At 45.5% G+C, this 13,887-nt stretch overlaps 1 protein-coding gene across 1 annotated transcript; it reads right to left on the bottom strand.

Moving 5' to 3' along the window:
• Positions 1 to 722: 722 nt before the first annotated feature.
• SRD5A3 (steroid 5 alpha-reductase 3) lies at positions 723 to 7,973 on the bottom strand. The gene is made up of 4 exons (XM_072863244.1): positions 7,618 to 7,973; positions 4,536 to 4,691; positions 3,925 to 4,115; positions 723 to 2,123 (listed from the first exon to the last, which is right to left on the bottom strand). Exons 1-4 carry the CDS (start codon positions 7,824 to 7,826, stop codon positions 1,864 to 1,866), a joined length of 816 nt encoding a protein of 271 aa, XP_072719345.1. The 5' UTR covers positions 7,827 to 7,973; the 3' UTR covers positions 723 to 1,863.
• Positions 7,974 to 13,887: the final 5,914 nt, after the last annotated feature.

Raw genomic sequence — 13,887 nt, 5'->3', positions numbered from 1 at the left:
CGCTGACAGGCGCCCCGCCCTCCGCTGCGCCCCGCCCGGCCGGAACGGGCGGGGGTCCCGCGGCCCGTCGCGGCCCCCTGCGAGCCCAGGGGTAGCTCCGCAGCCGCCGGGGTGAGCCCTAGGCATTGGTTTTCATCCCCTTCTCCGGCTCCGGGCGTCGAGGAGGGGACGAGGAGGGCGGCTGTGCGGCTTTCCCGGGGGAGCGGGCGAGTCGAAGCGCGTTCCTCCTCCGTTCGGAGTTGCCTCCGGGCAGGGAAAGGGCGCGGAGGGACAGAAAGCACAACGGCTGCGTAAGAAGGCAAAAAAAAAGTGCATAGAAATGGCCTGGGCACATCCAGGTTTCTCAAAGCCCAAGTCCAAAGCAGCGCTTTGGCTACGCGTGACCGGAGGAGGGCCCCGGTGCTCTCCCCGGGGCGAGGAGAGGGGTGTGCTCCCTGAGGAGCAATTAACAGTCCAGTAACAGGACCAAGAACGCCAGGGAAACAGGAGATGCTCGGAGGCAGGAGCCTGCCGAGAATCACTTAAAAAAAAAAAAATAGGGAATGATGCGGTCCCAAGACAGGGTTGTTTGTGTTCCATGGTGAACTGAAGCTGTGGAAGTGTTGATGGAGAGAGGGTCGCAAGAGCCAGGAGAGGCACAACATTTTGTGCAAAGTAATTGCTCATGTTTTGCAAAGACATAGCTTGATTTTGAATAATTATACAAAATGGAAATAGAAGGTGTAATAAACTGTTTTAATTAAGATAATTCATAAGATATACTTCAGTATATAAAAATTCATACACAAAATAGTATACGCATGTAAGTAGAAAACACGCTGAAACACCAGCATCCGTATGCTACATCACGCAAACTGATCATTCACTCGAGTATCATGAAAAGGACCAAAATATTCAATGGTTAAGTGCAAAAAACCCCCTGTGCTGAGTGACATCACCTCCCCAGTAAAGAACTTCTTTGCAACGCGTGTCAGGTACCGGTTTCCGTGTGTTCTCTGTCTCGGAAGTTCATTACATCTGCTCTCACAGGCTGTTTGAAAACCAGTGTAGCCGTGGTTACGGTCATCCTGCATAACTGCCCCCTCTAACACACAAGGGATTCCAATAACCCGCTATAAGGACAACAGAACCATAACCAAGAACGTTAATTTTCTGCGAATTCTCTTCTGCTGTCTCTGTAGGCAGAGAACCTTCCATGATTTTCCCAATTTAGGGATAAACAAGGAGTTTTCATCAATGAATGAAAACACTTCAGTGCAGAAGAGATAATGCAGAGAATGGGTCTGTTTATCTTCACTGCTGAGCATGAGTCATTCCTCCACCGCAGCTTTCTCCACCGTTTTTTGTGCTTGCAGTTATAAAGCACTGGCTGGTTTTAGTTATCAACAGGGCAGCACAGAAAGACAATACACAATTTGCCTCCCTCTGATGGGATTCAAAGAAAAGAGACTAGGAAAAATATGCTTAAATATTAGACAAGGCATGAAATACAGTAGTTCAAATGATTCCCTGCACCCTCCTTTCACTACAGTTTTCACATATATGTATTTGGGCTTGCTGTACAGCAGCAAGTGTTTTATGCATAAGATATAATTATAAAACAGAAAAGAGCCAATTAGCATCTCTTCAGTTTGAATTAAGGTCTTCAATAAACCTTTTTTTAGCTTGTATGATATGCAGAGACCTTACCTTTACACATATAAATTGGTAACACAGATGAGATTATCATTAAAATTATGAGCTTTTAAGCTAGAATTAGAGAAAATGTGCGATTTTACCTTGGCTTTAATAAACCGTAAATTTCTTGTTCCCTTATAGAAAACATTTCCCAGTTTGCACTAAAGATACTTTAGAAGAAATATTCTAAAAAACAAATGGTATAAATGCTTTTCGATGCTTTGGGTAGGAGCTAAAGTTTTTCTGGTAGAACTCGTGACTCAAAACAGCAGCCAGTGCCTGGTTAAAAAGAACATACATCACTACACACCACCACGTCACGTTGTGAAATCCAAGCGTGATGGCCATAGATACATATATGAGGAGCTCTGCAAAATAATGAGGGCAAGAAACTCTTTCAAACCAGTCTCCGAAAGGTACACTGTGGCTCAGACTTACGACCTTTCCTGAAAGCAAACAAAGAAATCAGTTGAGAACAACATGCATTAAACAAACTTTTATCTTCTACTCACAATTACAGAACAAGATGCTCATTAAAAGTTATCATCATCATCATCCACCTCCATCTGATCTGGCAGCTTTCACTTCTTAATGAAACAAGATGCCACCTCTGGCTGTTTGCGCAAATACAGAGTAAGGAAACCTATTTTTAGCCCACATGGAGACAGGAGTGAGGTCCCAGAGGAGTGGCACAAGTCCTAAGCATTAGCATGTGTCTCTCCTTAGGATACTAGAAGCTAGAGCTTCATTTTAAGTTCTATAAAACTATCAGCCATCCAATCTTTTTTCCAAACAACCTTATTTAATCTACTGAAAGTCTTATAGAGAGCACCACACTCCCGGAACTGAAAAATACTTGTGTTTTAAGGTACCAGAAGCTACAGAAGCCTATTGAAACAACCAGGAAAAAATTACCTAAGTGAACGGCTGGCAGAAATGAAATATCTTACCTGACTTACTTTTTCTAAGATTAGCTAGAATCACAAGACATCTGTGCTGGTGAAGAGAGGCCCAAATGTACATCATAATTCCTACAATGTGATACCAGCAGATCTGCACAGAAAGCTCTTTTCCTGAATGAAATATGTTTCATTAATATACGGCCAGGAAATACCTTCCCAAGCATCATCCCAAAACATTGTATACATTTTTAAAATGTTAGTGTCTTACAAAACTCTAGTAGTAAGCCTCTAATCCCTTGAAAGATGCTTTTAAATCCTGCATCATTTCAGTGCTCAGCTGGTAGTTCATTTCCCTTAACTGCTCTATACTAAAAATATCTAGTTTTTAATCCAGTAGCTTGAGGTACAGCATGATGTACAACCGATACATAATTGATAGTCTAAGACCTCAATATTCAACACTGTTTGTAATTCTTATCATCCTAATTAAAGATGCTGTCATGGCTCAGGTCAGCATATAAGTACACAGTTGTTTGTCTTGTTCACAGTGAGTGAGATATATACATACATACATACATACACTTACACCTACAGCGTGAACCGTTTAGGCCTTCAAAAAAATGTTAACTGTATTAAGGATGATTTCCAATGTAAAAGCCAAAACACCATCTCTAAGAATCTACAAGATGTGAAAAGTAGAAGACAGGTCCAGAAAGAAAAGGGCTTTATCTACATGTAGGAGATCTGAAGGTTCTTTTAAAAAAATCACTGTATTAAACTAGAGTTGATCTGGTTGGAAATGGTTAAAAACTTCACTAAAGTTACATAGTTGGTAATGACCACCTTACAAAAATTATGTGACTGACTGATGCAAGGCAGAGCAGTGGCGACTTCTCAATGGAAAACAAAGGAGGTGGCCAAGACAGACTTGCAGACTCACCTTACAGGAAAGCTTACAACAAAAAAACAAACTCCTGTTTGAGAACTGAAGTTGCGTAGTGGCATTTGAGAACTGGTACCTACTACTGTCCTTCGTAAAGCATACGTATCTCAACGCAAAACTAATCGGTAATGATCCCGAAAGTATCTACATGAGATGTCTTTCAGGAAGTAACAGTGATGGTTAACATGAAAGTGTGTGTCAGTGTCTCTGTGTTTGTGTATAATGCTGGTTGATTACGTGATATACTGAAACGTAGTTACTTTGAACTATGCCAGTAAGTATTTTTACATCTCATCAGTTAACACACTTCTCACACAAGCAGCCCTCTACGGAACTATTTGCCACGACGGAAACAAATGGGAGCAAAACTGCACCTTTGGTAATAACTAAGCAGGCACTTACCATTCCTGACGTTAGTAGGCACTTGACATAGCACAGTTGAGCCAATGGCAATGTAGTAACCAAGTCCAAAGCAATACTGCACGATATGAATGACTCCATTGGAAAACACGCTGGTCCAGAGGCATTCTGCAAGTCTTCGACAGCTATGCAGCCAAAGCAGCAGGAGAACCAGGAGCGCAGAGAAGTGCTCACTATCTGCTTGCAGGTAAAAAATATCAACTTTGAGACAGATAGGAACAATTTAACCCCGACAGTCCTTCAAAAAGGCTATTTTTTCCCCTCCCCACAGCAAAATTTTACCCTCATTTTAAATTAACTGAGCACTGGGGAAAATATTTGTACATGTGAGGCACCGCTGACCACAGCAAGATTACTTCTAGAAGGTGCTCATGGCCCTTTCTGCTAAAAGGACTGCTGAAAGCCATCATATCGATACATTAGAATTATTTCTACCTTGAATAACGACAAAGGGACTTGGTATTCCAGGAAAGTCACTTGGAACCTAGTTTAAAAGCAGCTGATGAAGTAGCACTTGAAGAATACAAATTCAGCACAGGATGGTAGCGCAGCTTTCTAATATTTATATGGCTGCATCATAATAGCTGGAATACTTGCCCGCGTCCTCACTCTGAGAATCTCTGCCAAGAGCACGGTGCACGTGCTGAATCCATGATGGGAGCGACCCTCTGAGGAACTCAGCTCGGAAAAGCCAGATCAGCAGAAAGCCGTTCCAGAGCACAGAAACCACATAAAAGTGAGTAAACCACCTGTGGAAACAAAAAGGGTCTTCATTAATGTTCTCATTGTTCCTTAGTTGGAAATGTAGCTGCAGGACATACTTACCTGATGGTGAGTACATTCCCTTTTAGTCCCCACATCCATAAGCAGAGAACTTGGGACCCCAGTGGTACCAAGCAGGAATAAACCTAACCCCTTCTTCCTCCAGCAAAATGCTGCCTGGAATAACCTCTAACTTAGCTTACCTTACTAGCTGCACTATAGAGGAGAAAGCATAAACCACACATTGCAAAGGTATTCCTCAATGCTTACAACTAATCATGATGTGCACAACTTTTTCTTTATAATTTACACCACTGAAAGCATATCCAAATTAATTTTCTGGGCATTTCCAGGCTGTTGTGCCTAGCAGCACTCCCACTTGCCTCAGTTCTAGTGGATGCATTACATGATGTGTTAAAAGTTCATAAATGACAAATGCAGACACTAAAAGGCACCCAGAAGTAATTACTGAGCTGTACACTAAAATATCTTGTCCCTCTGCAAATTCAAGGTCTGCAACAATCATATAGAAAAAAAGGAGAGACCACCAATGCTACTGGGTGATTACAAGGCAAGACCACATCTTTTTTTGAAGAACACAAAGAATCCACCAACACTATAATGCACTTATAAAAGCACATTATGCATTACTGAAATGCAAGACATTACGGTCAAGACAGGTAACTGGATGGAGTTAAACAGCCTACGATATCCAGTTCAAACTAAGTGATTCAGTATTTCCTTTTGCTTTTAAAACTAAAAGCCCCTTTGGCTATGAATAAAAATCAGGACCTCTGGGAACACCTGCAAAGAGATGAAATACATACCATGGGAAGACACTGATGGCCTTGTCTTGACAAAGTAACTATTGGTACAAAATACATATAACTCCATAGTCAGACACTATATTTCTCTGGAATATGCAAACTTTTATTTTGGGGGAGTGTAGGGGTACAACACCCCTGCTTAGTGAAACCAAATAAAGTGACCCCCTCCCAGAGCAGCTCGGCTATCTCTCAACAGCAATACAGAGGCCAAGTTAGAACCACAAACGTAGCAAGCATCCCTGCGTGCCCCAGAGCGCCTTGCCCATTAGCAGTCAGTAGCCCCTTCAGACAATCACTTCTCCTCCTCGGTTCCTTCTCCTACCAAGCAGAGACAGCAACCTTCGCTCTGCTGATCTGCAAACAGCAGAAGTAAAATTTAGCCCCTCTTCCTCATTTTCTGCTTAGAAGACAAATAAATAGAACTTGTATATTGATAAAAAACTCATCGCCACCTCCAAGTTTCAAGCTCTTTCCCTGCTGTCCTGTTACTCAGTAGGCTTCTGCCTCACCACTCGCCAGAGAACTTTCTCCACACACATTGCTTTTTGCTACCAGAACACAAACAAGTCCTGCCAGCTTAGCAGAGACATGCCCCGCGAGCTTTCAGCAATCCCAATTACACTGGGGATGTATCTGACCTACAGAGCGATCCAGCACTGCAGTAAGTATGTGTCATCCCTCAAGGAGAGGAATGTTCACTATTTGCCAAACCAACCTGAAACGAATCATAACATTTGACAAGATGGAATGGCACAGTTAAAAACAAGCCCAGGCTAGTGAAAATACAATGCATGTTTGGAAACAAGATGCAGATGAATGGAAACAGAAAATCCTTCAATGGCTACCTTCAGGATCTTCTCTATTGTTTCAGCTAGCAGGGTTACGGGTTCACTACTCGAGTAACAGAATCGCTTCGTAGATGTTGAGAGCTCGAGACCAATTCCCTGAAAAAGCCACGTTCTTCAGACACCATCTTCCCTAAGAAGGGGTCGTGGGAAACTTCTGTTGGAGAAAGGTCAACTCAAACAAGAACCTTCCTTAAGAATGTGGCACTTTGCAGTACACTGCAATTAAGACAAAGCCTTTACAAGCCCTTATTTTCACTGAGGGTACCGCAGAGCTTAAACACAATCCTGGGTAGTTTCTGTAACCAGAAGCCTGATAACCAAGATACTACATTACAACCTTTCCGTGACCAACATGCTGTGTCACAAAACTTTTTTTTAACATTTGGTTTGAAAGCTACGTATATAAAATGCATCAGTGATAACAAGATGGTTACATTAGGGGTGATCGGATCTTTGGGTTAAGTAGCCTCCCAGTCCTGTCCTGCTGGCCTTGCAAGATCCTGCCGTGCCTACGTTCAAGTCAAAGGCTAGTTCTAGTCATGAATCTTGGCTGATCAAAACCGATGAAATCCCAGTAACATATAGAAAGCTGTAAATGTTTCCCCCCCACCTTTTCCCTCTTTCATGCTATTACACAGCTATTAAGACATGCGCTTGGATAACGCAGTGGTTCTTTTGCCTTATGAGAGACTGTTCACGCAGGGTCCAGACTGTTACGTTAACACGCTGTTACTAGTATCCTAAGTCACATTTCAAAAAGAAACCTTGAAGGAAGAAGACGACGACTGAGAATCAGTTTAAGACAGGGAACCGGCAGTATATTTGCACAGTCACAGTTACACTCAGGAATCCGTATTCCCAGGTCCCTGACCCGAGTTTGCAGGAAGGTTTGTTCTGCAGATACTGCATGGGACTGGGATTCAAGGGGTTAGGCTTTTGTTCCAATCTGGAACATACGGACTCTGTACGACCACAGTCTCTATGCTCCTCGGTTCCCCATCTGTAAACACAGAGTAACACTTCTGCAAAGAAACTGAGCCCAACTCTATAAAAATACGCAATGCTATTTGCATATGCTATTTATTTTCTACATCTTCAGTTTAATTAATTGAGATGCATATATAGCTATTCCAGTGCTCCTGTGGCATAAGGCGCGCAGCATTCCACTGGCACAAATGGCGGCAGGGAACGGAACAGCCTCGCTCGGAGGAGCGCAGCCCTCCAAGCCGCCCCCTCACCTCTTGGGCACCTGGAGGAGGCGCAGCCACGCCGGCCGCTGCCCGCAGCCGCGCTTCGTCTTCCCGTAGCGAATGAGATCCTGGAAGAGGCTGGAGACGCTGCCGCCGCCAGGCCGTGCCGCCGGGGCCCGCCGCAGCACCAGCAGCAGCAGGGCCGCCAGGAAGGCGGCGGCCAGCAGGGCCCAGGCGGCGCCCAGCACCGCCGGCATGGCCCCGGCCCCGGCCCGCCCCGCTCCGCCCACCGCCGCGGAGGGCGGCTGGGGCCTGGCGGCGGCGGCGGCGCCTTCACTTCCTCTTCCCGCTCTGTGGAAAGCGGTGCCCGCCCCGGTGGGGGCGGTGAGCCCGGGGATCGAGAGGGCCCGGGGCTGGCAGGGGCCGTGCTCGCGGTGCGCTGTCCCTGCAGCTGGCGCCCAAAACAGCGCGGAGGGGGGGAATCTGTGTTTATAACGTTACCTTGTGCATTTGGGCTGTCGCCATCCTCTCTCTTCGGTTAGGTTCAGAGGCAGGAGGGAAGCTGCCGCAGGCTTAACAACGCTGGGGAGAGACAAACCCGCTAGTTCGGCCGCGGTCTCCTCCGGTAACCCAGAAACAGCTTCCCTGCAGCTGCCTGTAATCTCACCGAGTTTACAGTGCTTACCTGTCAGCCACCTCCCTCACGTTACACGTACGTGGGGTCCCGTATTCAGAATTGCACTCTAATCATACAGGTTTTGTCATGACAAGAAAGAAAAGCCTTCCTTTGCCTTTCTTTTGCCCTGAGAAAGCAAACCAGCCTGGCACCAAAGGGAGACGGTTCCCTCTGACCCTCTTGCATGTGTGCGGGTCAAGCCTTCCCTTCCTGAGAGAAACCCGAGTGTTACTTGGCAGGTATCCAGGTGTTGGTTTATCTGACCAAATATCACTGAGTCAGTTAGCCGACTCACTGCCTCCAAGGAGATAGCGAAAGATATTTCAAACTTTTCATAATATCTATGAGAAAAGTAATGATGTTTAGTGTGGGCATAGTCATGCTGGTACTTATTAATGCTCTAGAGTAAAATAAGATTTTAAGTCAGGATTCTCAGGAAAAAATAGTTGGACTATATTTCCAAGTCTTTAAATACAGAACAACCTAATTTTATTAGTCTTTAGTGCTACTTCCAACCATCATGATATCAACAGATTAAGACCATAAAGCAATGGCCACCACCTTGCAGCTCACTGAGCTTCAGGCCTGAAGTACACATGGGTTTTTGACTTCAGGAGTGACTTCCACATGTGCTTCCACAGCGCCGGTGGGGCTGCCTTCATAGTGGTACCTCCCAAGGCATCTTTAAAGGTGTCGATGAGTTTTTCCCATAGGGGATTGAATTATGTCATAAGCACTTTAATTCCATCCCTACCAGCTACCAAACTCATATAGTATCTTTTTTTTTGGTGTGGATCAGGCTTGATTGAAAGAAATTTTTTAAATGTTACCAATGTGCTTTCCTAAACAGAGGTATAAACCCTCCCTAAATTATTTTTACATATATGACTGTGTTACTCCATCCATCCAGTGAATCCTGCAGAGCAGCACATGCTCAGCTAAAGCACTTGTGACATCAGTAACGTTGCTTTGGGAAAAAATCATTGGAGTTCACATTTTCTGCTAAAACATGTGTTGGTAGCTCTCCAGTTATATCTGCATAATGGGTTATAATAAATATTTTTAAGTCAATATAATTTATGTCAAGATTTGGAGCCCAGTCTAATTCTCTTGTCAATTCAGTATAACTGAATCCTAAATCTGGTTCGGGGATTTCATGGCTGATTGTTTTGGGTAATTAGCAGGAGAGGAAGATACCAGGCAGGTGGGTGGACATTTCTGGGGAGTGGGAGGGAGGAGCAGGCGATGTGCAGGTAATCCCACAGCTGCTGAGGGCAGGGGCAGGAGAGCGTGCCTGGGCAGCGCTGGGGAGGAGGGGGGCTGTTGCCATCGCTGCTCCCCAGCCCCGTGCCCCGGGGAGCTCCGGCAGCAGCCGCTCTGCTGTGGCCGCCCCTGTGCAGGGGAGCACGCGGGCAGGCGCGTATTTCTGCATCCCACACAGCCATGTTTCGAAAGTGCGTCCGCAGTGACTGGTTTGGGCAGAGCAGGCCTTGCGTGAGCAGGGAGCAGCCACGTCTGCTTTGCAAACAGCGACGGCATGGGAGCCCCCAGCGACAGCCTGCAGGTCACGCCAGCGATGTGCTTCTGCAGGTCCTGACTTGAGGCACCATGTCCTTTTGTGCTGCACATTCCCTGGAGCTGGAGGTTGTCTGCTCTTGCAGCATGTCTCTCTGAAGCACAGCAGACGTGCTCTTTCTTTTCAGCATCAGCTCCTCTCTGAAACATGAAGGAGATGCACTGCAGCCTTGTCTCTGCAGGCTGGTCCTTTCGCAGCTTTCACAAGACAGATAAGGCAAGGGGGGGAGCAATGGTCTGGCCCACAAAGAGGGTCCTTCCTTTGTCTGAACAGCAAACTTTTAAAACTTAAAAGAGCTTTGCTCAGCAATTTTGGTGGCCAGTGTGGATGCCATTTTCATGAAATCATGGTCTGAAGACTCCTGGCTGGGTGTATGGCATGGCCCTGCACCATACTGACCAGGTCTTTGGCTCCCATTGCACCGAAGTTATATTTTTCTGTGCAGTTTGGACTTTGGGGGTGTTTGTAAAGCGAAGGATAAGGAATGTGGCCGTTATGGTGCCCGTGAGACAGTGGCGACCAAAGGGCCTACAGGCATGCTGCTGGGGGATGGAGCTGGTGAATGACAGCAGGACTCCAGCAGGACAGTCACACGCACCCAGAGACACGCAGGGCATCGTGCCGTGTTCCCCTTTGGGGTGACAGGTACCCAGCTTTTTGGCACTTGAGTCATCTGCTAAATTTAACTAACCCACAGCCTCGGAGGTACAGCTCTCACAGAGGTCAGTGAACTAGCAGATGTTTAGTATCAAATACTCTTCTGTCAATTAACCTTTATTTAAGGAACAGAGGACAGAAAGGCTCTATGCATGGGCCCGTAGTGCGTGGTAGGATCGAGGCAGTATGTCTCCTTGGCACCTTGTGTCACCGTCCGCATTGCATTGACTGCAATGTTACTAGCAAAGCCAGGCAAAGAGGGATTTAGTCAGCACGAGCCATGTCTTGCTCTGCACTCTACTGGGATATATAGGTGGGAAGGGAGAGAAATGAGTGTCTGAGAAGTACAGCTGTAACAGACAGAGCAGATCTCTTTTAGTATCTGTCTTATTCCTTGACTCCAGCACTGTTACCACGTGGGGTTTCCTGTGGGGCAAGTAAAAGCCACAGCATGAATCCCATGCCCGCAGACCAGCCCATGGCAGGGACCATGTGCAGCCGCTTACGGGTGAGAAAAGCACTGTTTTGGTGAACACTTGCTCAAAAATTACTTCAATCTACTATGAAAGAGCTGCAGAGTCCACCCATAAGCAACTTGCACCAAGTCCCACAGTGTGATATCACCACTGCTGTAGTTATCACAGTAAACATAGGTTACAAGTGACAGATTTAATGGTGGAAGAAAGAAGGAGGTAACTTGTATTTATGCACCAGTCCTTCCTTTGCTTGTGGGTGCTGGTTCTTTTCCCACTATAATGCAGAGCAGTTTTAAGTTATACAGGCAGATGCTAGGCTTCAGGTGGGTGATTCGGCAAAGCTGGTGATCAGCAGAGGGCTGTGAAGTTGCATTCCTGAGGCTTTCTTGGCCGCGCAGTCGGTGCTTCATGGATGCCCGAGGCACCCCCCACGCCAGCCGGCTCCGGCTGCAGCCGGTGCGACAGCAGCACAGGGAAGCGGGATCCAGCCTCCAGCTGTGGTCAGTTTGCTGGCTATTTCCCCAGAGTTCAGATAATTGGAGGAAGAAGGGAAGGAATACAGCTGTGAGGCTGGGAAATGGTTTGAAGGAGAGAGGAATCGGCAGTTGGTCGTCTTAAATATACCTTCTATATTTATATTTGCAAGTCATGTTGAGAAGAAGATTTAAGTTGTACGCTGCTACTTCTCGTAATTGTGTATAGTTTTTGCACCGCAGTAAGAGCCCTTCTTTCTAGGAATTTTTTCCCCAGTGCTGTACATCTGTGGCACATTATGACACCCGTGTGCCGTCATGATTTTCCCACTTTTTGGGCCAATAGTTCCCTCTAGGTGGCACCAGCACTCTTCGCTTCCCCCGAAGCCCGCCCGCCCTGCGCTGGGCTCGGCCCCTGCTGCCCGGGAGGGCCCCGGAGGGCCCCGAGCATCCTTCCAGCATCCTTCGAGCATCCTTCGAGCATCCTTCGAGCATCCTTCCAGCATCCTTCCAGCATCCTTCCAGCATCTTTCCAGCATCCTTCCACCAGCAGCGCTGCGGGGCTCTCGCCCCGCAGTCCCTCCTGGCGTTAGAGATTTGTACCAGTCGAAATACCGGTAGCATTTGTAGGCTTTGTAATTTGACAATTGCAAACGTTTGTGGTTGCGTGTTAGCTTTTCGTGGCAAATATTTGTTCTCAGCTCTGTGACATTTATTCCATTGTGATGGGTGGAGTTCACCTTACCTAACTTTACCCATCTATAAATTAGGTATCTAGCTGAAACTAGGTAAGTGGATTCCTAATATAACTGATGGAGACAGGTACTTCCAGGGTGCCAGTTTTTTTCTTCCTCAACACAGATGTCTCAGCTGTTGAGCTGAATTGTCCTCCCTGGTGAAGGTCCTCCTGATGGAAAAAGAATCTTAAAGGATCCAGAATAAAAATGGGTATAAATTATTTATGCTCCTCGATCTAGGGTTGGTTCGATGAGCGTCATGCAAAGAGGCTTTCACTGAGATAAGAAAGGCACTTTTTCACAAAGGCCTGGGCCACACAAGAGAGTTATCTGTAAATGTAACTGCTTCGTGTTTCCTGCATGTTAAAGGAGACCTGCTTGGACAGTTTATAGGCTGCTGTGAGATATCACTTATAACAAAACTTGTTCACCAAGGAGAATGGGGAGAGAGCCAGAAAAGATGCTGTGCAAAAGGTGCGAAGGAGGGTCAAGGCTTGTCTGAACCATATGGAAAATGCTGGAGAGAACAAACGAGAGCTCAAGTTTATGTATCACAAAGCTGGACTTGTGTGGGCCACTGTGGACCATAATGTCTGATAGCGCTTCATGAAATGCCTGTAGGGGTGGGAGAGCAAAGGTCTGCTTTGGAGATTTCTAACTCAGACCATCATATTATTCAAAGGAATTTGTCTGCATGAGGGACAAAAAGCAGCATCGTTTACTGGCCATCCCACAGCAGATTTCACTGCCACTTCGGACTTAATAGACTTACCCACTGATTTTATGTAGTGGTTTTGGTTTATTTTTTAATTTATAAGGGAGAATAGGAAATTATTCAGTTATTCAGATACTTTTTGCTGGTTGCTTTGTTCAGATTTTTTCCAACGAAGATTTTAATTTGCTAATGAAGCCCAAAAAGCTTTGTGAGTAAAATAACTACAGGTGGATTTCTTGGTAATCTCTGTGAGACAGGGTTCAATGTGAATTTAGCACAAGGACAACCTTGAAAGTAGAAATAGAGGCCACAGTCCTTCAGACCTTTATGAACATGCTTAAAGCCAATATGGGTAAGGACCTTAAAATCTAGATACTCAGTTATGGGACATGATAATCTACGTTAATTAAGTTGGTCAGTACCAGTGGGTCTAGAAACTTTAATTATAAAAACATTCCTTGATTCATCTAACTAGCATAATGGGGTAAAGTCACACACTTCTGTGATTTGTGGGCAAATAAACCAAGAAAGCCAACAGATTGCTACATTTTGAAGGTTAAAATCCTAGCCTGTGCTCTACTGGTTTTAATCATTGGAAGATAATACCAAGATACTGCGCCAAGAAAACATAAATTACAGAGCACAAAAAAAGAGCACTTAGAGATGTGAGAAACTTGCACTGAAGTGCACTTCCCACCATTCAAGGATCACTACGTGCCCTTGGCTTTCAAATTAGAAAATGTGAGTGTTTCCACTAGCTGACAGAAAGCAGGAATTATTCTCTGATAAGATGAGAGCTCCTGTGTAGGATCGGTGCTGTGCTCCTGGGATAAACACTGTTATGTTTGCATAGCTCTTAATGCGTAATTCATACACATGAATCCGTAGACTTCAAGGTGTGACTTCTACATCTCTTAGAGCCATGATACTAAGATATATGATTTATTCACTATTCAGCTATATTATTTGCTGAGTTTTCACTGATGACAGCTAGCAAGTATCTTGCCG

Source organism: Ciconia boyciana, chromosome 5 (assembly GCF_034638445.1).
Source record: "Ciconia boyciana chromosome 5, ASM3463844v1, whole genome shotgun sequence".
NCBI lineage: Eukaryota > Metazoa > Chordata > Aves > Ciconiiformes > Ciconiidae > Ciconia > Ciconia boyciana.
The sequence above is the reverse complement of the archived record's forward strand: the minus strand, read 5'-3'. Positions and strand labels throughout refer to the sequence as shown.

Coding starts and splice junctions, on each gene's coding strand:
- SRD5A3 (XM_072863244.1), bottom strand. CDS start 7,826: ATGCCGGCGGTGCTGGGCGCCGCCTGGGCCCTGCTGGCCGCCGCCTTC. Junction 4,692..7,617: donor CTCCTCCAGGTGCCCAAGAG/GTGAGGGGGCGG, acceptor TTGTTTCCACAG/GTGGTTTACTCACTTTTATG. Junction 2,124..3,924: donor GCCTACTAACGTCAGGAATG/GTAAGTGCCTGC, acceptor GTTTGCTTTCAG/GAAAGGTCGTAAGTCTGAGC.